Below are 27,736 nucleotides of genomic sequence, written 5' to 3'. Positions count from 1 at the left end.
AGGGGAGGAGGTTGTGGGTAGGTATGACGGTCCAGAGCCGGCGCGTGCGAGTGATCATTGATGTCGAGTTCTTGCGAGACGTTGAAGCGCAAGGGTGCGAACAGAAAGGTCTTGCATTCATGGAGAGTACTCAACGTCTATCGCTTCCAAAGGTCCGAACCAACGAGAGGGATGGTGGAGGTAGAGAGCAAGTTGGAAAATTTCCGACTATTCCTTTTAGGGGCGTGACATATGCCCTGTCACGGTTCGTCATCGACGTGTCACGACGTGCCGCTACTTGCCGGAGACCGCCGTGCGGATTGCACGTTGGTCTGCTTTTGCCATCATCTGCTCTTGTACGAGCTGGCGCTTTTTCCGTTTCCCGGCGAACAACAATTGCGTCTTGTTGGCTTTCTCCAGGATGAACGACACCTGTCATATCGCGCTCTGCCCAAACTGCTCTCGTTCTATATCCCGCACCATTTCGCGCGCTCCCTCTCAGATCGACCTTGTTACCCTGAGAAATGGAGACCTGCCACCGGAAAACATCCCGAGTCGCGATTATATCTCGAAGGCAGAGGAGGCAGAACGCGAGATCCTCGCGTTCGATGCTGAGATCCGCCGCCTTCAGGCGCTGACCCAGGACCTCCAAGCCCACCGCCAAAGCCTTGCCGACTATGCGGCACAGCAGCGCTCCCTTGTCGCTCCAGTGCGACACATCCCTACGGAAGTCCTGGAGGCCATCTTCCTCCTCGCGTGCCGGACCCCCGAGTTCGCCTTCCCGCTGCAAGAGTCGATGACGACCGCGCGCACCCTCAGCCACGTCTGCCATACGTGGCGGAAACTGTTGGCGACCAGCAAGCAGCTCTGGCTAATTCCTTGCATCAAAGTCAACATAACGGCCATCGATAGCCCAAAGTTCAGAGAGGAGCAGGTGAACGAGTACCGTAGGGCGCTCATATTCTACCTTGCGCGATCAGATCCGCTCCCCTTCTCCGTCGATTTGCGCGGGGACGGTTGTGTGAACATCGCGCACAGGAGCGGGTTGCATCCAGTCCTCCCTGAGGGACAATTTATTGCGTACTTCATCCGACGCTGTCAGCACGCGGACTTCGACTGCACGTACCCGCTACACCTGGACGAAATCTTTTCGGCTTTCGCGAGGTCGGTACGCAAGCATGGAGGGCGAAGGGTTCTGATAGAAAGGCTCGACAGCATCGTCTGCCACGAGAGCAGTGACCTTGAGCACCTACAGCTCTATGCTAACTTTTTGCGCGAAAGCGCCCCGCACCTCAAGCGTTGGTCGCAGACATTCACAGAGCTAGGTGGCAGCGAACACTTGCGATTCCACGCACCCATGTCGCAGCTTACCCATCTTGACGTAATGTGGATGTCGGCGATATCCGCCTACGACGCGCTTGCGGACTGTACAGTGGCGGCCAGATCAATTGCGCGGTTCCTTTTTGGGAAAGATCGCCGAGGTGAGGGTTAGCGGTGCTCAACGGGTCTCGGCGACCTCACAGAACGGAAGAGCGCCGTCGAAAACCCCGGTCTGCATATGAACTTTGCTGGCAGACACTCCCCCTGGTCATGCAACGTGTGAAAGGTGCCTACATGGCCTCACCTACTGTACTACCCATTCATCACGCATGGTTTGGTCTTCCCGCACAAAATCTTGTATACGGGGGTTTCAAACGGCGCTCTACCGTTCTGTGAGGTCGCCGAGACCCGTCGAGCACCGCTAACCCTCACCTCGGCGATCTTTCCCAAAAAGGAACCGCGCAATTGATCTGGCCGCCACTGTAGGGCCTTGGAAGACCTCAGCATCTCCCTCTTTATAGCCACCAGAGGTAGGCATGATGGCACCTACACCCCTCCGCCCAAGCCCGTGGTTCTGCCCTCTCTCGTATCCCTTCGTCTCGTCGCGCGACCGGCGCGCACCATCTTAGGCGACTTTCTCGCCTCGCTCACCGCCCCGCCCTTAATGCACGCGCGCCTTCGCCATGGGAGCAACAAGTATCTCACTGACTATACCGCGGTGCTATGCTGCGAGGGCGCTCCAGAGGACCGGCCTGACTTCCCTCATGCCGAATTCGCGCAGTTCCTTGCGCAGTCGGACTGCAAGATGAACTCGCTGGAGATCGAAGGGGTGTGCACTGGGGCAGGCGACGTCGCCCTTCTGCGCGCGCGGCTTCCCGACGTCACAAATCTTGTCGTAACTGATTCGGAGGAGCTCAACGACCCATAAAACAAAGTCTGTGCACATCTTTCCTGTTCTCTGACCGTTGACACTAACGGATTGTGCAGCATCAGGCATACCTATATTTTCGGGGCTTATTCGGGATTGCGTCGAGCTTCTACTTCTTGTACTCCAACCCTTGTTCATAAGTCCTTCCCGGATGTAATATGGCTTGGCTCGCGTATCGATGCAACAAAACAACAGCGACAATCATATGGCGCTCCGTTCTGTTGTGAAACTCTGTACTATCATGCAGGAAGCAACGGAACGAGGGAAAAGCTAAGCAGCTCGCAAATTGAGACACGCCGAAGTTCAACTAGTCACCTGACGATCGGCACCGACAGCGCGCCGGCAAAGGCCGATATCTTGACCGCAGTTTGCCTCCGACCATCAAGATGAAGTACGTGTTTTCGCTCTGACCTCTCTCGGACCTATGCTCAACTCTGATAGACCTGAAGACGTGATATCGATATCGCTCTGCCCCAGCTGTCCACGAAGCATCACTTGTACCGGCAGTCCTTTCTCGCCATCTCAAGACGCCGTCGTCGCGATCAGGGGCAACGATGCGTCCCTCGAAACCATCGCCGACAATGACCGTCTGAATAAGGCGATGAGCGCGGAACAACAAGCGCATATCCTTACACTCGAGATCGACCGGCTGCTCGCTATGGCCGGAGAGGTTCAGGCTCACCGTCAGCGCCTCCTGGACTTTGCCGCTGAACAACGCGCGATCGCCGCACCCATTCGTAAAGTCCCCGACGAGGTCTTGGAGCAAATATTCCGCTTCGCGTGCGCGGACGTTGTCTTCACGTATCCGCTATCAAAGTCGATGCTTGCGACGGCAACGATCAGCCACGTCTGTCATCGCTGGCGCACTATTGCGGAAAACGACAAGCAGCTTTGGACGCCCGTCTGTGTCAAGCTAGATACGTACGAGATTGAGGAGCGAGAAGTGAAACCCACGCCCGAGCGTCTTTTGCCGTTCCAAAACGCGCTGATCGCATACCTCGAAAAGTCGGATCCGCGGCCCTTCGCCGTCGACCTGCACGGACCCTGCGTCGCCTTCGCATATGGGCCGAAGCGGACGCTCCCTCTCTTGCCAGCCTCCGAATTCTTCGAACACTTCGCCCGCCGCTGCCACCACGCCCGCCTGTGCACCACCTCCTTCGCGTACTTGGACTATCTCTATGGCATCGAGTTTCGCGCGAGGATGCCCGAACACATCGAGATAGAGCGCCTCGCGAGCTTCGAGCTCGTCGAGGACCGCACGCACCGCGAACCGGACAGGATCATGCCCTATCACGCGGTCCTCTTCACCGAGCGTGCGCCGCGTCTGCGCTCCTGGACGCAGAACATTGTCGATTCCACGAGCCCCAGCTTCGATGGGGTGATACTGCACGCACCGCGAAACAATCTGGTACGTCTCGAGGTGTCGTGGATGGAGTGGCCCCTAGCAGGCTGGGCGCTGGCTCCCTGCGTCAACCTAAAGGAGCTTATCATCGGCGTGTTTGCTCCCCCTAACACATGGAATAATGCCGAACCCAATCCCCTAACGCTACCAAACCTCGAGTCCCTGACGGTCGCTACAGTCCCTGTGTGGGCTACGCTTAGCCGTCTTCTGAGCATTCTTACCGCCCCGCGTCTGCGACACGCGCGGCTCCGCTGCGCGAAGCCAGACGAGGTACGACGAGTCGGCAGATACTTCATTCCGGAGACAGCACAATTTCCATACGACGCCTTGAGAGGCTTTCTTGACCGCTCGTCATGCGCTCTGAAATCACTGTGTCTGCAGGGCGTGGTCGCCGCGCCCGAGGACGTTTCTCTTATGCGAAGAAATCTGGCGGGATCCACAGAGCTTTTGGGGGAGGATATCGAAGATATGTAATGCACATATCTTCGAAAGTATCTAAATCGTATGCATTTAATCAAGTGGTCGGCCTTCTGTAGCATCAATGCAATTGACCACAGCTACCTCCTAGCACCTCGTCTTCTCAAAAGTAGTAGGACTATCGATGCTCCTGCATCAGCCGTTGAGAAAGAGTGGCCAAGATTGCAGCCGCGCCCTACCGTCCAGTGCATTCTCAGACTTCAAATTCACAATTGTTCCCAGCTGCTGCAGATCCCCCGCCAACACATCTGTTCTCTCATCCACCAGCCTTTCGAAATTCTATGCAACCGACCGGCAAAGTCGAACACGTATCACGTGATGTCCGCACATTGCCGAAGAATTTGATGGTCCTTTGGTCTGCGCCTTGACCTTCGACCACCAACATCATCCCTACATAACATCGCTCCTTGTGTTATGCGTCGCTCGGCAAGGATACAGAATCAGACAGTCAAGTCTGCTCCGAACAACGCCTCTGAATCCTCTGGCGTCGCAAGCTCAGCTGCTGTCCGACGTCGAAACAGCAAGCCAGTTGCGCGCAAACGAACGAGGGGAGACGTCGACGGCCCGGTGCAGCAGAAGGAAAGTAGCGCTGCAGAAATTGTCTTGAAGCCTCGGACTTCGACTCACAGGAAGAGCAAGGTGTGTATGTAGATCGCTGGTTCTGGATACGTTCTAATCTATGCCCCTCCCAAAGCGTGCTCGCAACGATACCCAAGACGATGCACTCCCCTCTCTCCGACGATCTGCCAGAATTCTTGCTCGTTCCCATTGTCCCATCCATTGGCTGCCCTCCGAACTACTGTCCGAAATATTCCTCCACTTCCTCGAGTTGATCAACGGCGGCTTCTTCTTTGTCAACCCCATCCCAAGGCTCGATACCACTATCACGCGCGTCTGCAGAAAATGGCGTAACGTCGCGTACGGAACTCCTCGACTCTGGCGACATCTCGTCCCTCCGAAAGGTGGATGTGATCAGTACCTGCGTCGTTATATTCCCCTTACAGGGCAATGTCCGCTCGATGTCAGTGGCTTCGAAGCGCAGCTCGGGGCCGATCGCTTATTGAGAAAGCTTCGACCTCATAGCCACCGCTTACGCGCTCTGATCCTGTCGGGCGCCTGTGACCAATTCCGCATGCCGACGCCCATCGCCGCGCTCAATCTCGAGGACGCATACCTTCTAATGTTCGCAGAAGGCCCATTGGACACGATCACACCCTTAGCATTCCTCGAGGACGCGTCTCGGCTGTCCAGTCTGCACATGCACCTCGAACGCGTATATACCCAGGTGATCTCGCTCCCGCCGATGAAGTGCTTAACGGAACTCACATTGTTCTTCTCTCGCTGCGTCATCCTGAGCGTCCGTGGCCCGCTAGAACAGTGTAGTCAAACGCTCAGGAAGCTCAAGATAACTATCGCATTGTGCGAAGCGCGTCCCGCGCCGGCCGATGCTTTGGCTCTCCCCGCGCTGAGAAGCCTTGACCTCGAGTACAATGCTGCCGGGGTCCTGGAGTTGATCTCCGCGCCCAACCTCGAGAAACTCAAGATCGACGGACCCGCGCCCGACAGTCCCGCTCTTCTCCTGGCCTACCTCGCCCGCGTACCTTCAACCGCGACTAACCTCCGTTGGCTCGACTTCGCGACCATGCACACGGAGGAGTGGGACAAAGATACGGTCCCAGCGATACTCATCGAGTGTTTCGCTAAGCTAAAGGCACTCGAGACGATACGCTTCAACTCTTTCCCAGAGGCGTTCCAAATCTTCGGCTGCCTGACCGTCGACTTGGAGAGAAGCGCGCCGCTGCTCTTACCGAACCTTAGGGTGGGGGTGTTTGGCAGAGATCACTATCACTGGCCCAGGCCTGTCATACCTTCGGAGGCGTATCGAGCGTTTGTGGAATCTCGGGCGAGGGCACAATCTGTCGGTGGGATCGTGGTTAAAGCGGCGCAGATCTCGCAGGAATATTGTATCATCCGTTTCTAGGTATTATCTAGACTGGAGACGTAGGGTTGAGCATTGTGGGATCGACGTCGCGACTTGGGCTCATAACGAGGGTGTTCCTCTACTTATTCTCGTGCTGTGCATCATGTATAGACCTGGGAAAATATGTAACTTGAGCTCATTGTGTGTGAGAGTGGATTGGGAGCAGAGCATGGTGATTTATGTGAGGCATTGCGTGGATGGAAGTTGAATTGTGTTCGGCACTTGCCGTGCACGTGTTTCGAGACATGCATATCGCGCGGGCACAACGTTGCCTTCTGACCATGAACTGTGACTGAAATCCTCGTTAACAGCAGCAATATGAGGTGCGTATATATGCTCGGAACCTCTTTCTGACAGCTCATACTCTAGATAGTGCCAACATATTGACATCGCTCTGCCCGGGGTGCCAACGTTGCGTCTCGTGCACCGGCTACCTTTTCTCGCCGTCTCAAGAGATTGTCGACGCCATTGGGAGCAGTGATGCCGACAGCCACTGCCGGTCCAGAGCCATAGACACAGATCTACCAGAGGAAACCGTCGGGTTCGACCGGCTGCCCGACGAGATTCTGGAACAGATCTTTTGCCTTGCGCATGCGGGCGTCGTGTTCATGCATCCGTTGTCGCGACTGATGCTGACGACGGCGTCTATCAGCCACGTCTGTCGCCGGTGGCGCGCCATCGCTGAATACGACAAGCAGCTTTGGGCGCCCGTCTGCATTAAGCTCGACTACTACGACATCATGGCGCTGTCAGAACCACTCACGTCCAAGCGGTTGTTGCCCTTCAAGAATGCGGTGAGAGCGTACCTCGCCAAGTCGGACCCTTTGCCCTTTGCAATCGATCTGCAGGGCCCCTGCCTTGCCCTCGACTCTCACGGTCAAAGAAAGCTCTGCATCCTCCCGGAAGGGGACTTCTTCGACCATCTCGCGCGCCGCTGCCACCGTGCTCGCCTCTGCACCACCTCCATCAACCACCTCAATCATCTCTTCCGCGTTGCCAGGCGGGGTTTGTCTGCACGCGTCGAGATGGAGAGCCTCGAAAGCCTCGAGCTCGTAGAGAACCGCAAACATCCGAACGAGATGTACCTGCACAAGGCGGACTTCTTCACCAGGGAGGCGCCGCGTCTGCGCTCGTGGAAGCAGCATGTCATTGATCTGACAAGCGCTGGACATCGCGGGGCAATTGTGCACGCGCCAGGGCGCACTCTGGAGTGCCTCGAGGCGTCGTGGACGGAGTGGCGCCTGGCAGGTGTTGCGCTTCCGAGATGGGTCAATCTCAAGGGCCTTGTCATTGCGATATGCCAGCCATACGACCCATGGTGGGACTTCAATCTCAAGCGCATGACGTTGTTGCAGCTGGAATCCTTGACCGTCGCTGCGACCCTCGCACGTACAATTATCGGCCGTCTACTTGGAGCTCTGACAGCCCCGCGCCTGCGGCAGGCGCGATTTCGCTGTGCGACGCCAGAGGAAGAGTGTCGCATCAACAAGAATCTCACGCCAGATAGGACCAACTTCCCACACGCTGAACTCGCGGGCTTCCTCGAGCGCTCGAAATGCGCGCTAGGCTTGTTAGTGATGCGGGGCGTGTGCGCCACGCCAGAGGACGCCATCCTTATTCGAGAGAGATTGCCGGAAACAAGGGAGCTTCTTGTAGAGGAATTGGAAATCGCGTAGCTTGTACGCTGTATATGCATTATCGTTTGGTCAGTCAGTCTCCAGGATACAGTCGGCGGCCCGGGAAAGACCAGTTCACTGATGTTGGATTTTCGGATTTTGTAAGGTCGGTGGTCAGAGTCAGGTCCAACATCGCGTATAGTCGCCCGGCCTCTGTTTGCTTGGTTTTACACACTCGAGCTCGATTGGACGTGGATACTGATCGCGTGGCCGTCATGTGATGCACGCATTTAGCCGATGGATACATGCTCCGTGCCTTGTCTTGAACCATCATCACCACCGCCGGCATGCGCCGCTCGACAAGAATCCAGGCTCGCACATACGAAAATGCTTCAGATGGCGCCTCTGGAGACACTGGCGTCGCAAGACCGGCTGGCTCTCGAGGCCGAGTCAGCAAGGCGACTGCGCGAAAGCGGACGGGGGGCCAGGCTGAATCGGAAGCCATCGCCCATAATAAAAACGACGCTGGTCGCAAGTCTACCGAGCGTAACACATCGAGTGACCTGAAAGGCAAGGTGTGTGATTGTGCTACTCATTCTGTATGAACACTCATCTTTTTTCCGCAGCGCGCTCGGGCCAACCGAAAAGACAAGCACCTCGAACCATCCCGGAGATCAGCTAGGATTTTCGCTCGCACAAACGGTCCTATACACCGCCTGCCCGCCGAGCTCCTCTCCGAGATCTTCTTCCACCTCCGCGAGCTGCTCATCCCCGACTACAGATATCCCAATCCCACACCGGCGCTGGATAGCACCATCACGCGCGTCTGCAGGTCCTGGCGGAACGTTGCGCATGGGACGCCACTACTGTGGCAGTACATCGCTCCTAAAAGCAGGGAGCCCACCGAATACCTGCGCCGGTACCTGCCTCTCACGGGAACGTGTCCACTACACGTCGACTTGTGCCGCACCATGTCTAGCAGGGACCTGTCCGGGATAGAGCAGCTTCGGGATCATTCTCATCGCATGCGTTCCTTGGAGGTGACGGCCTCGTTCGAGGAGTTCAGCGCTATGCAGCCCTTCGCCTCGCCAAATCTCCAGAGCGCGTTCATCATGACGCTTTCAGAGATGCCGCTCGGCACGGTCACACCCTTGGCGTTCCTCGACGACGTCTCTCGGTTATCCGACCTATGCCTGAACTTCCAATTCGTCAAAGTGCAGGCAATCTCGGTGCCGCCGTTGGAATCCCTCACGGAGCTCACCCTGTACCTGTGCTTCGGCGTCTCGAACGTCCGCGGCGTATTGCAGCGGTGCTGCAGGACGCTCAGGAAGCTCAAAGTCAGCGTTGGCGTATGCGACACGCGGCCGGCACCAGCCGAGGCTCTGGACCTTCCCTGCCTCGTGAGCCTTGACCTCGATTGCAATGACGGTCCGGTCCTTCAGATGATCTCGGCACCTAACCTCGAGAAAATGAAGCTCTACGGACCCGCGGGGGACATCCCCGCTCTGCTTCTGGCCTACCTCACCCGCGTACCTGCCTCTGCCGCGAATCTCCGCCTGCTCCACATCGACACCGTGCATACGGAGGATTGGGACGAGGCCACGGTACCAGGGATCCTCCTCGAGTGCTTCGCCAAGATGGAAGGGCTCCAGGTCATTGGCTTCAACGTGTTCCCGGAGGAGATGGAGATGGAGATTTTCGGCCCTCTGACCAGAAATTCGGAGGAAGGCGCTCTACCACTGCTGCCGAACCTGAAGGTCGCCATGTTCGGTAGCCGAAGTTTTAGCTGGAACATGGTATACACCGAGGCGTACACAGCGTTTGTGGAATCACGGAAGAGCGCTCAGCTTATAGGCGGGGCCGTGGTTCCGGCGGCGCAGATCTCGCGGGAGCACCGGGATATTTGGGAGATTGACATCGGTCAGATTCAAATCCATTAGTAGTCTACAGATATCCTTGTGTCCATGTTATGCACACTTGAGGACACGTAGAACTAGGAGGGAATTGTGCTCATTGTTTGTGTGTGAGGGTGCATTGAAAGCAGAGCTCTTGTGAGGCAATTTGACAAATATGCTCGGCACTCGCCGTGCGCGTGTTTCGAGACATGCATGTTGCGCGAGGAGGACATTTACTTCCTACCGTCAACTGCGATTGAAGCTTGCTTCGACAACAAGGCGATGAGGTGCGCCTCCTTGCTCAGCACTTCTTTTTAACCCTTACTTAGTCTCAGTAGGACCGAGATATCGACACTACTCTGCCCTAGTTGTCACCGTTGCATCTCATGTACCGGTCACCCTTTCTAGCCCTCTCAAGACATCGTGGAAGCGATCAGGAATAGCGATGAATCCTTGGGCGCCATTTCTGACAACCAATACCGAGACCGAGCGATGGACGCAGAGCGACAAGCTCACACCCTTGCTTCCGAGATCGACCGGCTGCTCAGCCTGGCACAAGAGCTTTCAGCGCACCTTCAGCGCCTTTCGGACTTCGCTACTCAGCAGCGCGCGATAGCCGCACCCGTGCGGCGACTACCCGACGAGCTTCTAGAGCAGATATTCCGGCTCGCGTGCGCGGGGGTCGTATTCTCGTATCCCTTGTCGAAACCGATGCTAACAGCGGTGACCATCAGCCACGTCTGTCACCGGTGGCGCACCATCGCCGAGCACGACAAACAGCTCTGGGCACCAGCTCTCATCAAGCTGCACGAAGATGACATCAACGCGCTCCCGAAAAAACCTACAGTCGAGCAGCTACGGCTCTTCAAGGCGGCCTTACTCGCCTACCTCACGAGGTCCGATCCACTTCCCTTCGCCATCGATTTGCGAGGGTCCTGCACCATCCGCGAGGATCATGGATCGAAGGAATTCTCTATCCTGCCCAAAATGGATTTTATTGACGCTGTCACCCGCCGCTGCCACCACGCGCGCTTTTGCCGCACCTCCGTCCGGTACTTCTCGTTGATGCTCCATTTCTACATGCAGAAAAGGGACCGAGCGGCGGGGTGCGTGGTATCGATCATGTTGGAGGTCCTCGAGACTTTTGAGCTCGTAGACGATCCACGCGCATGGCTAAGGGCAGGCGTCTCCGCTTCGTACCATCTGGACTTTCTGAAGAATTACGCGCCTCGTCTGCGCTTTTGGAAGCAGGACATCATCGACCTTGGCCATGATTTCTATGATACTGCGATGCAGCACGTTGCGGCGCACACGGTGGTGCGCCTCGAGGCGTCGTGGACCGACTCCGAACTTGCCATTAATGCACTTTCCTCCTGCGCGAGCTTGAAGGAGCTCATAATTGGACTCTGCCATACCACCGACACATGGAGCAACCCCAACCGCGAAGTGATGATGCTACCGGAGCTGGAGTCCCTCACCGTCGCTGCAGTTCCCGTGCGCTCGGTACTCGGGCGTCTGCTGAGCGGCCTCACTGCGCCGCGTCTGCGACATGCGCGATTTCGCCGTGCACTGCCAGACGAAGAGCGTCGCATCGACAGGGAACTTGCACCAGATAGGACTGATTTCCCGCACGTAGACTTTGCGGGTTTCCTTGAGCGCTCGGGATGCGCGCTGGAGTCGTTAGCTCTGCAGGGCGTATGCGCCACGCTAGAGGACGCCGTCCTTCTTCGAGAGAGAATGTCGAGCATGACAGAGCTTTTGATAGAGGACGCTAAGATCGCGTAGCTTGTACGTCCTGTGTACATCCCATTCCGGTTCTCGGCCTTATGTAGTAGGGAGGACGCATGGAAGTACTATTCGAGAAGTATTCTTCCTGCGGCGCTACAAATCGATTATGCGTGTTTGATTTCCGGAGTTCCCTCGTTTGAGACATGCATAGCAAGACCAGCAACCAGAACAACACACAGCCGCGCCCTCGATACGCCCTACCGTCGACCCAAAAGTTGAACTTAGTCACCTGACCGCGTCCACCGCGTCTCGGAACGCTCCCGGCGGTAAAACACCCGGATCCGGTCCCCAACCCCCAGTGCGCTCCGTCATCCACCCCCAGTTCGGGACGATGACGCGCTCCTCGGCAGCGGCTATAGCGGTTGCTTATGAAGGGGTTCAATTGACTACGGCTTGTTTCCAGCCCTCACCTCGATTACCTCGCTTTCATCCTCGCTTGCTTTCTACACGCATCGTCCTCCACTTGCTTTGGCACGAACACTTCCTCGAACAGCTACTAAATCAACATGGTCTCTACCCCCGTCGCCCTCACCTCTCTATCCCCCACGCCCGCGTACGTGACGGGCGCGCTCTGCGTGGTCGGCGGACTCATTGGCTTCGCCCGTCGGCGGTCGGTCATGTCATTAGTCGGCGGCGCAGGGTGAGTGCGGACTTTCTAGGACGTGTCCCCCTCGCATTCCTACCGGGAAGGGGACGAGGGAGACGTGCTGGAACGTGTCCCAACGCGATCACCTGTCTCCCGATCGGTTCTTCGCACCCGACTGCTTACGCACGTTCACGCGCGCTCGTGCTTCGACCCCTTCGCAATGATTAGACTGACACGCCTTCCTCCCCAGCGTCGGCGCCCTCTACCTCTACGCGGCTAACCTCCTCGACAGCGGCGCGGCGAACGGTCTCGAGACCGCCTTGGGTGCGTAGACTGCTTCTCAGAGCCACTCCATTCCCACTGCGTATGCCGCATCCTTCACTCAGTATGCCGCCCCCTTCACACTGTATGCCGCATCCTTCACACTGTATGCCGCCCCCTTCTCACACTCATCATCCCCTTTCCGCCTGATGCATCGTGTATATCTTTTTAGCGTGCTCTCCTTCCTCTTACAACACACCCACTAACCCATCCTCGCAGGCGCCTCCGCCCTCCTCCTGCTCTCCTCCCTCCCTCGCGTCGCCAAAGGCCCCGTCCCCCTCGGCCTCACGCTCACAAGTCTCGCGGTCGGCGGGTACTATGGGCGGGTGTACTTCTAGGGAGTGGAGAAGGAAGCCGAGGAGATACATACAGAGAAACAATCCGGAAGACAGGTGCAGAAGCAACTCGAAGACAGGGGCAATCCTGGACCATGGTCATAGTGTACAATGCCATGTACACATGCGGTGAATGGACGATAAGAGTACCGTACGTGAACCACTGCTTAGCAGTTGTGAATTGCAGTTCGGCAGCTGTGAACCAACGTTCAGCAGCTTGGCACGAAACCTGTCGAAGCTCGGCGGAACCTGTCGATGGGAATCGAATTGGATCGATCGTGAAGACTCCCGTGCACGTACGACTAAGCTCAGCCTGAAGAGATAGTTCGTGTCAGTAAGGCAGCAACGATAATTCGGGGGGCTAGCAGCGACAATGGTCTGTGAGGCTGCTACTACTAGCAACGGCGATGGCCCGTGTGCTAGCAGCGATAATGGATCACGCGACTGGCAGCGACGACGCTTCGCGAGACTAGGGCCCGTGGAGTACATTGAGTGCAGCGAACATACACCGTGCACGTTGAGCGCTAGTCAGCGCCGGCGTTTTGCGACATCCAAATGTTCGTGTGCGGTGTTTCCGAGCCGCGTCGCGCACGTCGTCAGGCTTCCGAATCGCGTCGTGAGCGTCGTTAGGTTTCCGAATCGCGCCGCGCACGTCGCGAGATTTCCGAACCGCAAGCTCACGTACATTGTACAACAGGCGGCAGCGCGCGTATAAATGGGTGCCGCGGCTAGTACAACAAGGGCCATTACATAGCAATAAATCGATCGCCTCGACGGCTGTTTCGAAGATGACCCGGCGATGGCCTCGCGCAGGCTGAAGACCAGCTATGAGACTGCAGACCTGCTATGAGAGTGGTGTTCGGTCGATGGCTGAGTTCCGGAAGGAGGACTTGTCCTGCATGGAGTCTGCGAGGGGTGTCAGTGGACTGGGTAAGAGAGGGAGACTGAAGAAGAGAGGGAGACTGGAGAAGAGAGGGAGACTGGAGAAGAGAGGAAGACTGAAGAAGAGAGGGAAACTGGAGAAGAGAGGGAGAGGGAGCGAAGATGTCGTCGACGAGAATTCGATTTCCAGAGTGTGGTGTAGATATACGAAAGCGATGGTGAGAAGGAACAGTGGATGGTGAGAAAGAACAGTCGCGGCTCTGTTGAGCGCGCATATAGACCCAAAGGCTTAGGGATGGAAAAGGTGAAGGAAGCGATGGGAATCAGAAGATGGAAGGAGAGGAAGGTGAATTGTACGGAACCACGATCGAGAAGACAACTGGGATTAGAGTACAAAGGGAAGACGTATGAAGAGGTTGCACACACCGTTGTTGGATTTATACTCCATAATCGTGGTGGCTGGAAGATTGAGAACCCTCCGCATGGTATCCCTGCGCGGACGTAAGATGAGGGAAGGCAGTAGAAGACGCGCCACGCACCTGATCTTTTCCCTGAGCTTGAGATCGCCATCCGTCTTGTTCCAAAGGCTGATGATGTCTTCACTTTGTCGGACGCTAATCGTGCACCCACAGATCTCTGGCGCATCGCGCAGCTCCTCCTCCACCGCGCTCTCCGCCGCCTGACACGCGTCGAACTGGTCGCCCACGATCGCGAGAATGAGGTCCTCCCATATCCTGTCCGCGACGCCCTTCTTCAGCCGCACGATCCACTTCCCGCCGCGTATATTCAGCGGGTCCTCCCACACGGGGCGCCGGATGCCCTGGTGGAAGAGCAGGTAGTCGGTCGTCGGCTGCAGCTTGCTCGGCGGCTCGAGGTGCGTCCAGAGGCCCCAGAAGGACTCGGCGGAGGAGAAGGCGGCTATGCGCTTGATGCCCTCCTCGTAGGAGGTGATCTTGTCGCCGGGCGCGCGGCGCATGCGGAAGAAGAAGACCCATCTGGGGGGGCGCAATGGCCGGAGCTGGGGCGATCAGGCCGGAGGGGGGCGGCGGGCGGGCAGACATACGTGGTGCGGAGCGGGTGCACGGGCGCGCCGTTTGCGCTCGTGGCGCTGGTGGCGGTCGGGGAGGCGGAGGCGGTCCCGTCGGCGGCGACGGAGGTGGAGAAGTGCTTGGAGGGGACGCGGACGGGTGGGCGCTGCCCCGGGGGCGGGACGCCGCTGACTGATGATGCTGGCGGCGTGCCGGGTGTCGGTGCGCCGGGCTGCGCGGCGTTGGAGAGGAAGCGGGACTGGGAGTGGTTGGAGAAGTAGCTGCTCATCGTGGTCGTCGTCATCGGCGGTGATGAGAAGATGCGAGTAATCAAAATTTACGGCAAGCGCGCGCGTCGGGCCGGGCGCCCGCCTCCCCTCGTGCGCGTCGCCCTCGCCGTCGTCGGCGCCCATTTCGCCTTGCCTCCGCCCGTCATGAAGCTTACGCTGCGCCCAGAGTGGCGGATGTACCCCCTCTCCTCTTTCCTTGGTGTCCTCGATCTGAAGACCGGGGTCATCGTCGCCCTGCTCTTTGCGCTCCTCAACAAGGTCGCCGGCGTGTACGGCCTCATCGCTGCCCTCACAGGCGCCGGCGGCTCCTTCGCGCAGATCAGCCTCTACCTCTACTCTACTCTCGCCCTCGTCGCCATCGCCCTCGGGCTCAAAGCCGTCAAGCGGGTGCGTCTCCCCTCCCCGTTTTCATCGCCATCACATGCACTAACCGCCTTCACTGCACAGGAAGACGCTAAGCAGACGCTCTACTTCGCGCATTTCTTCTTCTTCGACCATGCCCTCTCCACCGCCTGGGTCATCTGGTTCGCCATTGTCTGGTGGGTCAAGACGCCGCATGACGGGCGGCGCCAGGCGCACTCCGCCGCGCAGGAGGCCATGATGCACGCCGCGCCGCCGCACGAGCCGATGACCGACGCGCAGCGCGTCGCCGCCGCGATGGCGATCTGGGAGCAGGAGAAGGGCTTCGCGGCAGCCATCATCGCGGTCAGCTGGCTCTCGAAGGTGCGTGGGGCTACGAGTCTTACTCCCAGTGGTCTGATCATCGCGCGCAACTCCTAGCTCTACTTCGCCCTCCTCATCTACTCCTATGCCTCCCACCTCCGCAAGGGCTCGTATCGCGCGCTGCCCCTCTCCCGGAGCACGCCCGTGCTGTCTGCGCAGGTACCCTCGCACTACGAGAACGGCGCGGCGCCGTACGACGACACGGCCCTCGGCCTCGGGGAAGACGAGGACGGCGTGGACGACTTCTACCGCGTGCCCTTGAGAACGCCTGTCAGCCGCGGGGGCAATGGCACCCCCAACGGCCGCGCAAGTACACCCCTCAGCCGCAACGTCACGCCCAATGGACACAAGCCCGGGCAGGGCTCCGCATCCAGCCTGGCCGACTTCGTGAGCGCGCCCCGCGGGAAGTCGGGGTTGGGGAACGGGAATGGGGAGGTCGTGTTCGACGTGGAGGAGGTGAGTCGCGGTACAATCATCCCTTGCCACCGCCTCTCGTCTTCCCATCTCGGTGTAGCCCACCACAACAATTACTGACTCGTCTCCAGCGCCGATAGCAACTCGGGCTTTGATAGCTTGCTGACTTTGTGTGTGCTCTCGTCGTACCCTGCCTAATGATACCGGCATACCTCTTCCTTCGCTGTCTTCGCGTGCTTGCCTTGCGGGACATGGTATCTTGTTCTGGGGAACACGGTATCCGTCCCCAAGCATTTTCAGCCACCCGGCTCCTTGCTGGTCCCCGTTGACTTCCATACTCACCCTCCGCTCCCTTCCCTCCGCTCCCGCCTGTTTGCTGTATGGGATAATAGAACACTCGTTGTACGTAGACTCGGCTCTCCTTAGGAATACGTAGACTAAACTCTAGGAGTATATTATACTAGTGCCCTACGGCATTGTCAATCCCCTGGATATGTGCTCAGTATCCCTGTCATGAGCTGTGCCGTGTACGTTTTTCCAGCGCTGAAGGGACTGGTGTTATGCATGGCCGCGGTAAGTACGATGACCAGGTATGTTACAGTACTTGCAAAACTCAAGTAGGGGTCGATGTATTTGCTCCCGCTTTCAAGGCTTACAGATGTCGCAACGGAGCACTGTACACCAAGTACGATACCTGCTACGCAATGGTGACACCCTCCACCTGAAGTACTGTCATGCTCGGCAATCTCTCTCGAACAAGGACGGCGTCCTCTGGCGTGGCGCATACGCCCTTCAGAGCCATCGACTCCAATGCACATCCCGAGCGCTCGAGGAAGACACCCAAGTCGGCGTGCGGGAAATCGGTCGTGTCTGGCGCGAGTTCTCTGTCAAGGCGACGTACCTCGTCTGGCGTTGCACAGCGGAAATGCGCATGTTGCAGACGCGGCGCGATGAGAACGCGCAGCAGACGACCGAGTACAGTGCGCGCGGGAACAGCAACTACGGTGAGGTACTCCAGCTGCCGCAGCGTTGTTGTCTCGGGACCGGGACCGCTCCGTGTGTCGGTGGCATCGCAGAGTCCGATTATGAGCACCTTCAGACTTGCGCAGGAAGAAAGTGCCCGTTGGGCAAGGTCCAAAGCGGTCCACGACGCCTCAAGGCGTACCAGAGTGCGCCCCGGAACGTGCTGCATCGCAGTACCATAGAGATAATATCCCAGGTCGACGATGTCCTGCTTCCAATAGCGCAGATGCGGCGCATAATCTCTGAGAAACTCCAGATGGTAATCGGAGGCGGCTACTATCGCCCCTGCGTGTGGATCGTCTACGAGTTCAGCAGTCTGGAGGGCCTCCAACGTGGGTATAACCACGCACTCCGCCGAGCGGTCGATGGTCTGCATACGGAACTGGAACAAACTTGAGAAGTACCGGGTGGAAGTACAACAAAAGCGCGCGCGGTGGCAGCGGCGGGTGACAGCGTCAATGAAAGCCACTTCGGGCAGAACGGAAAATGCCTTCGATCCATAATCCTCGGAGATGGTGCAGGGGCCTCGCAAATCGATGGCGAAGGGTAATGGATGGGATCTCGTGAGGTAGGCGACCAAGGCCACCTTGAAGAGCAGTAGCTGCTCGACTGTGGGTTTCTTTGGGAGCATGTTGATGTCATCTGTATGCAGTTTGATGAGAGCTGGTGCCCAGAGCTGCTTGTCGTGCTCAGCAATGACGCGCCACCGGTGGCAGACGTGGCTGATCGCCACCGCCGTCAGCATCGGTTTTGACAGTGGATACGTGAACACGACCCCCGCGCACGCAAGGCGGAAGATCTTTTCCAGAAGCTCATCGGGTAGCAGCCTCACGGGTGCGGCTATCGCGCGCTGCTGAGTAGCGAAGTCCAAAAGGCGCTGACGGTGCGCTGAGAGCTCTTGAGCCAGGCTGAGCAGCCGGTCAATCTCGGAAGTAAGGGCGTGCGCTTGTTGCTCTGCATCTACCGCTCGCGCCTGGTAGTGATCGTCAGGAAAGTCGCCCAAGGATGCATTGCTTTTCCTGATGGCTTCGATGGTGTCTTGAGAGGGCGAGAAAGGGTGGCCGGTGCACGAGACGCAACGTTGGCACCCTGGGCAGAGCGACGTCAACATTTCGGTCCTATTGAGTGTGAGCAGTCAGAAGAAAGCGTCTAACATGGATACGCACCTCATCTTGCTGTTGTAGAAGAGAAAGATAATCGTAGTTCGTGGTCGGGAGTCAACGTTGTGCTCGTGCGACGTACATGTCTCGAATCACGCGCATGGCAAGCGCCGAGCACATTTGTCAACTTCCATGCGCACATTGCCTCATAACTGCTCTGCTCCCAATCCGCCCTCCCTCACATACGATGAGTCCAACTTCCCCTAGTTTTTGTCTGTTCTCTATCTATATTGTACATGACGGGGGGCGCAATGATATCCGTGAAAAACCATTGAACCTAAATACTACCGGCGTCGAGCTCCCAGTGCTCGAGCCTACCTCTCGATCCCATAGTACGCTCAGAAGCGAATGTGCCGATACTGCCGGGAGATTTGCGCCACCGGAACCATGACCCCGCCTATAAGCTGGGCGCTTTTCCGTGATTCCACAAACACGTTGTACGCCTCGGGGTATCCAACGAGCCAGTCAAAACTGCTGCTACCAAACATCCCGACCTTCAGGTTCGGCAGCAGAGGCAATGCACCTTCCTCCGGGTTCCTGGTCAGAGGGCCAAAAATCTCGATCTCCTCTGGAAACACATTGAAGCCTATAGTCTCGAGCCCCTCCAGGTTGGCGAAACACTCGAGGAGTATCCCTGGGACCGTGGCCACGTCCCAATCCTCCGTATGCACTGTATCGATGTAGAGCAGGCGGAGGTTCGTGGCGGAGGAAGGCACACGAGTGAGGTAGGCCAGAAGCAGAGCGGGGATGTCCTCGGCGGGTCCGTAGAGCTTCATTTTCTCGAGGTTAGGTGCGGAGATCATCTGAAGGACCGGACCGTCATTGCCATCGAGCTCAAGGCTCAAGAGCGAGGGGAGCTCCAGAGCCTCGGCTGGTGCCGGAAGCGGGTCACATACGCCAGCGCTGACTTTGAGCTTTCTCAGCGTCCTGCAGCACTGTTGCAATACACCACGGACGCTCGAGATGCCGCAACACAGGTACAGGGTGAGCTCCGTCAGGGATTCCAATGGCGGCACCGAAATCGCCTGCACGTTGATGGTTTGGAAGTTTAAAGACAGATCGGACAGCAGGGAGACATCGTCAAATATTGCCAAGGGTGTGACCATGTCCAGCGAGTTCTTTGACAGCCGCAGCGTGCTGATCGAAGCACTCCGAAGGTTGGGCGTGGCGAGGGGCTGCATCGCGCTGAACTCCTCGTACGAGCCCATCAGCTGCAAGGAGCGCATGCGGTGGGAATGGTCCCGAAGCTGCTCTATCCCGGACGGGTCACTGTTATACATGGTGCGGCACAAGTCGACGTGCAGTGGACACGTCCCCGTGAGAGGTAGATACCGGCGCAGATATTCGGCGAGGTCCCTGCTTTGGGGGACGATGCATTGCCACAGTAGTGGCGTTCCACGCGCAACGTTTCGCCAGGACCTGCAGACGCGCGTGATGGTGGCATCCAGCGCCGATGTGGGATTAGGATTTCCCCAGCCGGCGGATTGGATCAGCTCGCGGAGGTGCAGAAATATTTCGGAGAGGAGCTCTGCAGGCAGGCGGTGTATGGGACCGTTAGTGCGAGCGAAAATTCTGGCAGATCTTCGGGATGGTTCGACATGCTTGTCTTTGCGATCGGTCCGAGCACGCTGCAGGTCACAAATTAGAGCTCATACAGAAGCAGTAGCATGATGACACACCTTGCTTTTGCCGTCAGGCAATGTGTTGCACACAGAAGACTTTCGACCAGCGTCTGTATGACGAGAAATGACCTGCGATTCAGTCTGACCCCTCGTCCGCTTCCGCGCAGTCGGCTTGCTAACTCGGCCTCGAGAGCCAGCTGAGCTTGCGATGCCAGTCTCTCCAGAGGCGCCAATCGAAGCGTCTTTGGATGTACGAGCCAATATTCTTGTCGAGCGCCGCATGAAGGTGGTAATGATGGCGGTGGTGATGGTTCAAGGTCAAGGTACTTACGGAGCGCGATCCGTCGGCAAAACGCGAGCGTCATGTGACTGCCACGCTGTCAGTGTTCGAAATTGTTGACGCCAGCTGCTTCGAGTGAGTATAGCCATCTCCACTAAGTCAACGCTTCCTTATTCATGGAGTATACTGCGAATTACAACAACGAGATTGAGAACGAGACCTGAGCACAATAACGGGGCACGACAATAGAAGAACATTGCTTCATCGAATGGATCGCTTTTAAGCCTGCGTCCAATTCTTGCACGTCAATATCCATAGCGAGAAGGCCTAAGATTATTATTGGTTTGACACTGAAGGGCTCTGAGCTTGTTCCCGTACTGTCACCTCTGACGTCCTCGCTCGCCACATCGTATTTGGTATAAACGCGCTCGCGACGACCTCGTGCGTGCCACACAAGCTAGCAGACGTGAGCGAAAGCTGTAAAAATTTCTCTCAATGGTCCTAGAAGTACGACGGTCGCCTATTGCAATTATGACAAATGATATAAGTGTTTCTGAGTGATTGACCACAAATAACAAAAGCGGTTCCGGAAGCCAGCGCGGAGTACAAGGGGTATTCCCCGCGCATCAGATCGGCCAAGCCTTCGTGATGCTTTCACGCACAGTCAAAGCCCTTCCAACTAACTTGCTACAAATTTCGTCAGAGAAACGCGATTCACCAATAGAAATGGACCACCTTACATAGTTTGCTCTCACCCAGAAGCCTGACTACTCTGGCCCTGCACCGAAAGCCCTTGAGTATGCATGGCGACAAGCTGAGTAGCGCTAGGCAATCGCTCCCGGAGTCGCCAGAGAGTGACCTCCGATATGCGTACATAGTTGAGCTCGAACTTTCGAAGATTGCAGCCCGAGCGCGTGAGGAAGTCGTGACACTCCTGCTCCGGCCAATCCCAGGCATCATCGATCGCCGGATATTCCTCTCCGGGCCAGTTGGCTCTGTTGAGACACAAGTCCTCCAGCAGCGGCACATCGAGTACCGGAAAGAGGTCGCTGATCGAATACGGATCGTCTGCGGTCATGACGAGGCGCTTGAGCCGCGGGAGGGAAAACTTCGGCAGTCTCCAGCGCTCGACCGACGGTTCGATGTACACAGACAAGCGCAGCTCTTCCAGCCCGCGACAACGCTGGAGTATCTCCCATACAGTTAGAGACGACAGCCACGACGTGTGCAGGTACGTGAGTTGCGCGTACGGCAGCCGGAAACGACAGTGGTCGATGTGCTGCGTCCATGATCTAAGGCGTGTGGCGTTGGCGAAGACCTTGACCCGACACCGCGACGTCGGTGCTGCACGCGCCACTTCTACGGCCTCCAGCATTTCTGGTCGCCGCTTGATCCGGTTCGCTTTCAGATACGTATGCAGGTAGTCCACCATATGTTTAGATAGAATGGCGGTCCTCCATCTTGGAAGGAAGCGAAATATCACTTCCAGTGCTGCACGAAGGTTGTCGTTAAGGCATGATGCCCATATGTCTCTAGGGTCGCCAAGGAGTTCGACAGATAGTGGACCAGGCGCAGATTGCCGACAGTAACGGCCTAAGACGCGCCTGAAGAGTCTCGCATCGCGATCCTGACGGTCGTCGGCAAACGGCCGGAATCCGTCTATCCTGATTTTGGCCGACCAAAGCAGGCCGCTATCCTGAATTATTGAGCGCCATAGGTGGCACACGCCATTGATCGCATGCGCAGAGACAGTGCGCGGGCTGAAGGGAAATTCGACAATGTCGTCCACGCATGCGCAGCGCAGGATAATTTCGAGAAGCTCGACAGGAAGCCGCCGGATAGGTGTCATGAGCCCGTGCTGTTGTGCCGAGAACTGCGAAAGTTCTCGTTGGCGCATTCGTAAGGTCTCAGCGAGAGCCTCAAGGCGCTCAAGCTCTTGCCCAATCTCGTCCGCTTGTTGCTCCGCATCCTTGGCTCGAGCTATACGGTCCAGAAGGGAATCATCTGCAGGAACACAGCCGCGTCTCAGCGCTTCGTTGAGTTGCGGGCTCGGCGTGTACGACGGGTTGTGCTGTATCGAGCGCGTGCAGGACGAGCAGAGGGGCAGACTACACGTAGATGCCAATGTCATCTGGCGATGATGTATAGAAGTGAGTGATCAGAGACAGGTGCTGACGGCGGAGACTCACTTCAGCTCGATAATGTAGAGATATGTTTGTCCAAGAACGTTACTTCGGTGGTGTATAACCCCTCCGGCGGCGGAACGGCGCGTATGACGCTGTACAGGGTTGACGTCAGGCATCGTTTCCAGTCCGTAGCAGTATGCCTACCTCGGTAGAGCTGGGGGTGCCGATGATATCAACAACAGAGACGATGATGGTCAAGGTCAAGGTGGCCGAAGCATTTGCTGTCACGTCGTCACAGACATTCAGCCATCCACGTGTCACGCTTAACTTGCGCTGCGGCATCCCCTCCTCACACTTTGGTAACGAGCGCCGAGTTCACCACCACAGGCATATAACCAATCCATTGAAGGCAGAGTCAGACGGCACCGTATACTTGCACAACGCGCCGCGGAGGTCTGACGCACCACACCGCAACGCACAAAACGAGGTAGCTATAGGATAACGGACAGATACAAGGAGCGTGGCGCGCGCCCTAACGGACGCGCACGGTCGGGCGGAATAATGGTAAGTAGTAAAAGCACAAGGTATCAATCGAAACGGGCCGGAGGCGAGGTAACGGAGAACGTGTGTACGGTAGCCGCGAGTGCACGGTATCGGCGAGCATATGCATGTCAACGAGCCAGGGTCCATGCGCGTCCGCCCTACCCTATCATCGTCAGTGCAGATCCATCCATCCCCGGGCGTGCCATGGGGCGGCAGGCAGGCATAGGTCACGTAGCAGAGAGCAGAGACTGTCGTGCGTTCGCCATCATATCAGCGACGCCGTCGGTGGCTGGTTGGTCTGTTGTTGCTGCTGGTTCTGCTGCTGCCCAAAGAGCGACTGTCCGAACGAGGACTGCGCCGTGAAGCCCGTCGGCTGCGAGCTGAGGCCGCCAAAGGCCCCTGTAGGTTGAGACCCCAGAGCCCCGAACGCGCCTGTCGGCTGCGAGCTCAGGCCGCCGAAAGCCCCCGTCGGCTGGGAGCCCAACCCGCCACCGTTGAACGCTGGCATAGGCGGCGCACCATTCCCGCCCAGCGCGAACATCGTCTGCGGCCGGAAGGGGTTCGCGCCCCCCGTCATCTGTGGTCGAAGGCCTACGCCGGTCGTCGCACCCGACCCTGGTCCCGATGACGTGCCCCCAAGACTCCCGCTGCTCGCATGCAACGAGAACTGCGACGAACCGTTCCCGACCTGCCCATTCGCCTGCCCGTTAGGCTGAGACCCAGTCACCGCGGGTGTCGCAGGTGACGACCCCGGGATCGGCGGCAGCGACTCCAGCAAACTCGCCCCGAACGACGACGAGGGTTTGAACGGCTTGAGCGACGACTGGAAACCTGTCGTCTGTGGTCGTAAGCCGCCCGACGCGCCCGTGGGTTGCGAGGTCAGGCCTGTCGGTTGCGATGAGATGCCCGTCGCGTGCGAAAACAGGGATGCCGAGGTCGTGGTTATCGTCGTCGACGTATTCTGCGGGTTCAACGAAGAAGTGTTGCCGAACAGTGAGGATGAAGGGCCGGAACCGTTATTGTTCTGCCCATTGCCCTGGTCACTCTTCGCAAACGACGACGCAACGCTGCTCATATCCGTCGGGCCCGCGCCCAGCGCACTCGAGTTGAGCCCAAGTCCCGACGAGCCGGCGCCCGTCTGCTGGGACTGCTGCTGCTGCTGCGATGCCCCGCTAAACAACGAGCTCCCCATCCCGCCCGTCTGACTCCCACTCCCGAATAACGACGCGCCAAAGCCCGTCGTCTGCAGCTGCAACGGGCCGTTCTGGCCATTTTGCTGCTGCTGCTGTTGACCGTTTGGCTGCTGCTGCCCATTCTGCTGCTTCCCATACCCCATCGCCAGCTCCATCAGCGTTGGTACCTTCGGCACCGGCGGTGGCGGCTGCACTACGGGTCCGAACGGGTTCTTCGTCCCCGTCTGGTGCGTCTTCACTGGCTGCGGCGGCGGGCTCGCGCTCTTCATCGCGCCCAACGGCGCCGACGCGGGTCGAGCGGGCGCCTCCGGTTGCTGCTGCTGTCCGCCTGCGCCAAACAACGATGCACCAAACGACGGCGTCGGCTGGAAAGGCTGTTGCTGGCCAAGTTGTTGCTGAGATCCGAAAGGCGAGGACTGGAAGGGCTGCTGCTGTTGCTGCCCAAATGGCGACGCCTGGAAGCCCGTCGTCTGCGGCAGCACCGAGCTTGCGCGGAAAGGGTTCGACCCCGTCATCTGCGGTGTCAGCGCATTCGCGCGCAGCGTCGTCCCCGGGAACTGCGGCAGCTGCACCCCCGCCGTATTCGACAGCTGCTGCTGCTGCTGCCCATTCGGGAACGACCCATTGACCTGCAGAGACGGCATCCCCGTCATCTGCGGCTGCTGCGGCATTGCGCCCATCGACGCCGACCCCGAGATGCCATTGAGGCTCGGGTTAAGCCCGTTGAATTGCGGTTGTGAATGTGAATCGGGAAGGAAAGACGAGAAGGGGCGGTGGCCCGTGGCTTGGGGCTGGAGGAGCTGTTGTGGTTGCTGCTGCTGCTGCATGCCGAAGGGGTTGAAGCCGGTCTGTTGCGGCGCGACGAAGGGCTGCTGCATGGGCATGCCTGTTTGTTGGGGCATCATACCGGGTTGTTGCATAGGCATGCCGGTAATTTGGCGTTGAACGAAAGGATTGGCGATCTGGTTTTGCTGGAAGTAGGCAGAGTTGGGACTGTGAGTTCGAACATTAGTTACCGACACAAGCGATCCAATGAAAGACTGACCTGTTGGTCTGGGGGTTGAACATGGTGGGTTGCTCCTCCTCGATTGCCGCGAAGAAGTCGATGACATTCTTGTTCGTGGACGTTGAGGGTGTGGTCGCATTTGATGGTGTAGAGGACGAGGTAGAGGGTTTGTCTGCAAGGTTGCCGAGATTAGTCCAGAGGACGACATTCACGTAGCCAGCGAACGTACCTTCGGGTTTCGACCTCCGTGCGTCAGTCTCCTTCACGATACCCTTATCGACGGCCTCTTTGTTGGCGCGGTATTCGATGCGATTTTGCTCAAAGTTGGGGTCGTCGAGGTACTCTTGCAAAGCGCTGGCGAGGGACACCGGCGCCTATGCGGATCATTAGCACTGCATCACAAACAGTTATGATATACACACATGCTTGAGGTTGGGTATGGAGACGTTGAGGAGGTTCTGCAATTTCCGTGCAACACCGAGGAACTCGACGACCTTCTCAGTCTGCTTGCAGAAGTGCTTGTAGATCCTGAGCGCTGCCTCTGCGTCGACATGGGACATCTCGAAGTAGTGCTCTGGATTCTGGTCAGTTAACCACAAGTGATATTGCGCATAGCGACGCACCGAGTAGGTTGATAACACCCTCATTACCGGCTTGGAAAAGGATAAGGAGATCCTTCACAAGCATTCGCAGTGCAGTGATCGTGAGCTCGTCCTCCAAATCGTCGAGATAGAACTGACGACCGGTTAGGGACGATAGCGATAACAAAGCAAGCGACGCACCCTGCACTCGACGAGCGCGTCAATCATTCGGTGTACCGCTTTCGTCTCCCTCAAGAGGCCCTTCTCCACCGTCATGACCCGCAGCTTCCGACCCATGACCGTCTTGCTTCGCGACACACCCGCACTCGCTGACTTGCTCCGCTCGCTCTTCGCCTTGTACTTGCTAACGTTGATCCCAAGCTCGTCGTCGACAACGTGCGAGTTGCGCATATCGCGGTTGTTCTCCGCCTGCACACGTATCGCATCGTGCTTGAGCTCGCTGAAGGCGCGTATTCGCGAGTCGAGGTAGATGGCGTAGTGCTGGAGGTTCTGCGGGGCCTGGTAGCCTGCGAGAGGAGGTCAGCGGATCCGCACCCCGCACGATCAGCGGCGCCACGCACCTTCCCAATTCCCCGCCGAGACGTTCCGTAGGCGTAGGACGTCGTGGGAGCAGAGGAAGCCGAGCACATTATCCGTCGCGCCGCTGCGCATCATGGTATGGAGGACGATGAGGGCCTTGAACACGACCTGCTGGGCGTGAGCTGTCGGCTTCTGTGCGCGCGAAGTAACACGCACTATGGCGTTCGGCTCGCGGAACCTGGGGGCAAGGGCCTTGCAGACATCGCCCACGGCGCCCTCCTCGGACCATGTCGCGGCGATGATGGGCTCGAGGTACTGCACGGCATCAGCGGGCGCGCCCCTCGTCGCCGACGTGGCGTACCTTCGACTTTGGCGGGTTTGCCTTGGGCTTGCAGGCGAGCTTGACGACCTTGTCGAAGCTAGACATGACGGGCGGAGACAAGGATGCCCTCGACGTCGCCGACGACGACGGCGAACTCAAACAACTGGTATTCCGCCGCTGAACGAAGTTACTCATTTGGGCCCTGTCATGACATACCGGCCAACACCGGAATACTCCCACGGTTCATCTTCCTCAACATCGTTGTGCGCTCGCATCTCAGGCAGGCATATTCTGCCGAGGGTGCTTGACGCGAGGATGTAAAGAGGCAGGAAGGGTCGCCTCGCTGGCTAAAAGGCGTCAGAATTCTACGTCTCCTTTGAACGACCCGCCACGGCGACAGCTTGTCCAGGCACTCAAATGTCCGCGAGGGGACGGCAGACTTTCCGTCGCATAATAGGAGCATTTGGATCTGTCATACGAATGCTGTCTAGCTATACTACGAACAGATTTGAGGCCTAGAAGGGGAAGCGAATATTTGAAGATCTGGCGGCCGGCCGAAAGGGCAGCGAATAATCCCGCTGCGTAATCATCCAGTCCACAAGTACATATACTGCTGCTTCAGTCCTAAGTTTCGTGGGACATGGTAGGGATTGGCAGGGAGGTGTTCGGCTCATACCCTCGGCCTGAAGGTATCAGGGGGAAGACCCGACACGTACATTGGCACGGGGTGTGTCGACAAAGTCCATGGCGGAAACCTACGCCCACATAGCTGACCGATTGTATCTTCGCAGCCGGTAGGTGTCAGCCTCAATCTTGCAACTAGGGAGAGGTCATGGTCCCAAACATGGTGCGTTCGTAGCGCAGCACCTGTAGGCATACACGATCAAATTGCATACGTGCACGTCCGTCGAGTACGCCCGGCAAAGGTTCCCCTGCTAGATCTCATTGAGGTCGTAAGGTCTGCATTGGGGAGCTAAGATGAGACTCTATTCCGGTCGAAGCCCGTCGCCATTCCAAGCGGAAACTCGAGGTTGAAGTTGAAATCGTTCAGGTAGGCAGGTCACGTGACGTCTTCCAGCGCAGGAAGACCTCACGCGAACAGGTGCTCAACTGGAGCCCAGCACTTGAGAAGACAGAGAGAAATTGCGATAGGATGAGCTTGACGGTGAGTCAACCAAGCCAGGCGAGAGGGAAGGAGGAGCGACCAGAGGTTGGATCACGCTGCGCGTAAATGTTGAGGTGAAATCGGAGCATAACTTCGAGATGCGAGACGGGAAGGAGCGTTCTGGGCTGGACCGAGAATGAGATACGTATGACATTGAGAGACAGTGAGCACACCTTCGATACCACACGATTGACTCCGGTGATGAGCACG

General features: G+C 57.7%; 10 protein-coding genes across 10 annotated transcripts; 5 read left to right on the top strand and 5 right to left on the bottom strand.

Moving 5' to 3' along the window:
- The first annotated feature begins 286 nt into the window (after positions 1–286).
- SCHCODRAFT_02686258 (uncharacterized protein) lies at positions 287–6,235 on the top strand. The gene is made up of 6 exons (XM_003033080.3): positions 287–1,460; positions 1,821–2,194; positions 2,563–2,618; positions 2,669–3,899; positions 4,545–4,745; positions 4,801–6,235. Exons 1-6 carry the CDS (start codon positions 401–403, stop codon positions 6,085–6,087), a joined length of 4,209 nt encoding a protein of 1,402 aa, XP_003033126.1. The 5' UTR covers positions 287–400; the 3' UTR covers positions 6,088–6,235.
- A 460-nt stretch (positions 6,236–6,695) lies between these two features.
- On the top strand, positions 6,696–9,643 carry SCHCODRAFT_02598099 (uncharacterized protein; the record flags this gene model as incomplete). The annotated part of the gene is made up of 3 exons (XM_003033079.1): positions 6,696–7,476; positions 8,100–8,278; positions 8,330–9,643. 3 exons carry the CDS (start codon positions 6,696–6,698, stop codon positions 9,641–9,643), a joined length of 2,274 nt encoding a protein of 757 aa, XP_003033125.1.
- Positions 9,644–9,860: 217 nt separating this feature from the next.
- SCHCODRAFT_02214351 (uncharacterized protein) lies at positions 9,861–11,550 on the top strand. The gene is made up of 2 exons (XM_003033078.3): positions 9,861–9,885; positions 9,937–11,550. Exon 2 carries the CDS (start codon positions 10,091–10,093, stop codon positions 11,381–11,383), a length of 1,293 nt encoding a protein of 430 aa, XP_003033124.1. The 5' UTR covers positions 9,861–9,885; positions 9,937–10,090; the 3' UTR covers positions 11,384–11,550.
- Positions 11,551–11,738: 188 nt separating this feature from the next.
- On the top strand, positions 11,739–12,912 carry SCHCODRAFT_02617576 (uncharacterized protein). Its single transcript, XM_003033077.2, has 3 exons — positions 11,739–12,026; positions 12,223–12,296; positions 12,513–12,912. The coding sequence occupies exons 1-3, from the start codon at positions 11,893–11,895 to the stop codon at positions 12,629–12,631; spliced, it is 327 nt and encodes a 108-aa protein (XP_003033123.1). The 5' UTR covers positions 11,739–11,892; the 3' UTR covers positions 12,632–12,912.
- A 228-nt stretch (positions 12,913–13,140) lies between these two features.
- On the bottom strand, positions 13,141–14,613 carry SCHCODRAFT_02617574 (translation initiation factor eIF4e). Its single transcript, XM_050344820.1, has 3 exons — positions 14,050–14,613; positions 13,937–14,001; positions 13,141–13,534 (listed from the first exon to the last, which is right to left on the bottom strand). Exons 1-3 carry the CDS (start codon positions 14,484–14,486, stop codon positions 13,473–13,475), a joined length of 564 nt encoding a protein of 187 aa, XP_050200921.1. The 5' UTR covers positions 14,487–14,613; the 3' UTR covers positions 13,141–13,472.
- Positions 14,570–16,384, top strand: SCHCODRAFT_02214338 (DUF1753-domain-containing protein). The gene is made up of 3 exons (XM_050342090.1): positions 14,570–15,551; positions 15,609–16,007; positions 16,097–16,384. The coding sequence occupies exons 1-3, from the start codon at positions 14,859–14,861 to the stop codon at positions 16,103–16,105; spliced, it is 1,101 nt and encodes a 366-aa protein (XP_050200920.1). The 5' UTR covers positions 14,570–14,858; the 3' UTR covers positions 16,106–16,384.
- A 278-nt stretch (positions 16,385–16,662) lies between these two features.
- SCHCODRAFT_02571357 (uncharacterized protein) lies at positions 16,663–18,202 on the bottom strand (the record flags this gene model as incomplete). The annotated part of the gene is made up of 2 exons (XM_003032470.3): positions 18,155–18,202; positions 16,663–18,106 (listed from the first exon to the last, which is right to left on the bottom strand). The coding sequence occupies exons 1-2, from the start codon at positions 18,157–18,159 to the stop codon at positions 16,663–16,665; spliced, it is 1,449 nt and encodes a 482-aa protein (XP_003032516.1). The 5' UTR covers positions 18,160–18,202.
- A 133-nt stretch (positions 18,203–18,335) lies between these two features.
- On the bottom strand, positions 18,336–20,052 carry SCHCODRAFT_02534775 (uncharacterized protein; the record flags this gene model as incomplete). The annotated part of the gene is made up of 2 exons (XM_003032469.3): positions 18,336–19,776; positions 19,828–20,052. The coding sequence occupies 2 exons, from the start codon at positions 20,050–20,052 to the stop codon at positions 18,487–18,489; spliced, it is 1,515 nt and encodes a 504-aa protein (XP_003032515.1). The 3' UTR covers positions 18,336–18,486.
- Positions 20,053–20,421: 369 nt separating this feature from the next.
- On the bottom strand, positions 20,422–22,442 carry SCHCODRAFT_02746219 (uncharacterized protein). Its single transcript, XM_003032468.3, has 4 exons — positions 22,381–22,442; positions 22,240–22,328; positions 20,791–22,181; positions 20,422–20,737 (listed from the first exon to the last, which is right to left on the bottom strand). The coding sequence occupies exon 3, from the start codon at positions 22,179–22,181 to the stop codon at positions 20,802–20,804; it is 1,380 nt and encodes a 459-aa protein (XP_003032514.1). The 5' UTR covers positions 22,240–22,328; positions 22,381–22,442; the 3' UTR covers positions 20,422–20,737; positions 20,791–20,801.
- A 100-nt stretch (positions 22,443–22,542) lies between these two features.
- On the bottom strand, positions 22,543–26,539 carry SCHCODRAFT_02617566 (ANTH-domain-containing protein). Its single transcript, XM_003032467.3, has 9 exons — positions 26,401–26,539; positions 26,256–26,354; positions 26,081–26,207; positions 25,701–26,026; positions 25,542–25,653; positions 25,341–25,492; positions 25,148–25,292; positions 24,958–25,090; positions 22,543–24,905 (listed from the first exon to the last, which is right to left on the bottom strand). The coding sequence occupies exons 1-9, from the start codon at positions 26,464–26,466 to the stop codon at positions 22,985–22,987; spliced, it is 3,081 nt and encodes a 1,026-aa protein (XP_003032513.1). The 5' UTR covers positions 26,467–26,539; the 3' UTR covers positions 22,543–22,984.
- Positions 26,540–27,736: the final 1,197 nt, after the last annotated feature.

Source organism: Schizophyllum commune, assembly GCF_000143185.2.
Source record: "Schizophyllum commune H4-8 unplaced genomic scaffold SCHCOscaffold_4, whole genome shotgun sequence".
Taxonomy (NCBI): Eukaryota; Fungi; Basidiomycota; class Agaricomycetes; order Agaricales; family Schizophyllaceae; genus Schizophyllum; species Schizophyllum commune.
This window is presented reverse-complemented; position numbering and strand designations above follow the sequence as displayed.

Excerpts from the sequence above, each read along its gene's own strand:
- SCHCODRAFT_02686258 (XM_003033080.3), top strand. The coding sequence starts at position 401 with ATGAACGACACCTGTCATATCGCGCTCTGCCCAAACTGCTCTCGTTCT. Across the intron at positions 2,195-2,562 it reads CCGACGTCACAAATCTTGTC|CGCGCCGGCAAAGGCCGATA; the intron begins GTAACTGATTCG and ends CGGCACCGACAG. Across the intron at positions 3,900-4,544 it reads GCTGCGCGAAGCCAGACGAG|AATCAGACAGTCAAGTCTGC; the intron begins GTACGACGAGTC and ends GCAAGGATACAG.
- SCHCODRAFT_02214351 (XM_003033078.3), top strand. The coding sequence starts at position 10,091 with ATGGACGCAGAGCGACAAGCTCACACCCTTGCTTCCGAGATCGACCGG.
- SCHCODRAFT_02617576 (XM_003033077.2), top strand. The coding sequence starts at position 11,893 with ATGGTCTCTACCCCCGTCGCCCTCACCTCTCTATCCCCCACGCCCGCG. Across the intron at positions 12,027-12,222 it reads TCATTAGTCGGCGGCGCAGG|CGTCGGCGCCCTCTACCTCT; the intron begins GTGAGTGCGGAC and ends CTTCCTCCCCAG. Across the intron at positions 12,297-12,512 it reads CGGTCTCGAGACCGCCTTGG|GCGCCTCCGCCCTCCTCCTG; the intron begins GTGCGTAGACTG and ends CCATCCTCGCAG.
- SCHCODRAFT_02617574 (XM_050344820.1), bottom strand. The coding sequence starts at position 14,486 with ATGCGCCGCGCGCCCGGCGACAAGATCACCTCCTACGAGGAGGGCATC. Across the intron at positions 14,002-14,049 it reads AAGCTCAGGGAAAAGATCAG|GGATACCATGCGGAGGGTTC; the intron begins GTGCGTGGCGCG and ends ACGTCCGCGCAG. Across the intron at positions 13,535-13,936 it reads GGAGTATAAATCCAACAACG|ACTCCATGCAGGACAAGTCC; the intron begins GTGTGTGCAACC and ends CACCCCTCGCAG.
- SCHCODRAFT_02214338 (XM_050342090.1), top strand. The coding sequence starts at position 14,859 with ATGCGAGTAATCAAAATTTACGGCAAGCGCGCGCGTCGGGCCGGGCGC. Across the intron at positions 15,552-15,608 it reads CGGTCAGCTGGCTCTCGAAG|CTCTACTTCGCCCTCCTCAT; the intron begins GTGCGTGGGGCT and ends CGCAACTCCTAG.
- SCHCODRAFT_02746219 (XM_003032468.3), bottom strand. The coding sequence starts at position 22,181 with ATGACATTGGCATCTACGTGTAGTCTGCCCCTCTGCTCGTCCTGCACG.
- SCHCODRAFT_02617566 (XM_003032467.3), bottom strand. The coding sequence starts at position 26,466 with ATGTCTAGCTTCGACAAGGTCGTCAAGCTCGCCTGCAAGCCCAAGGCA. Across the intron at positions 25,493-25,541 it reads GGGTGTTATCAACCTACTCG|AGCACTACTTCGAGATGTCC; the intron begins GTGCGTCGCTAT and ends ACCAGAATCCAG. Across the intron at positions 25,091-25,147 it reads ACGGAGGTCGAAACCCGAAG|ACAAACCCTCTACCTCGTCC; the intron begins GTACGTTCGCTG and ends GCAACCTTGCAG.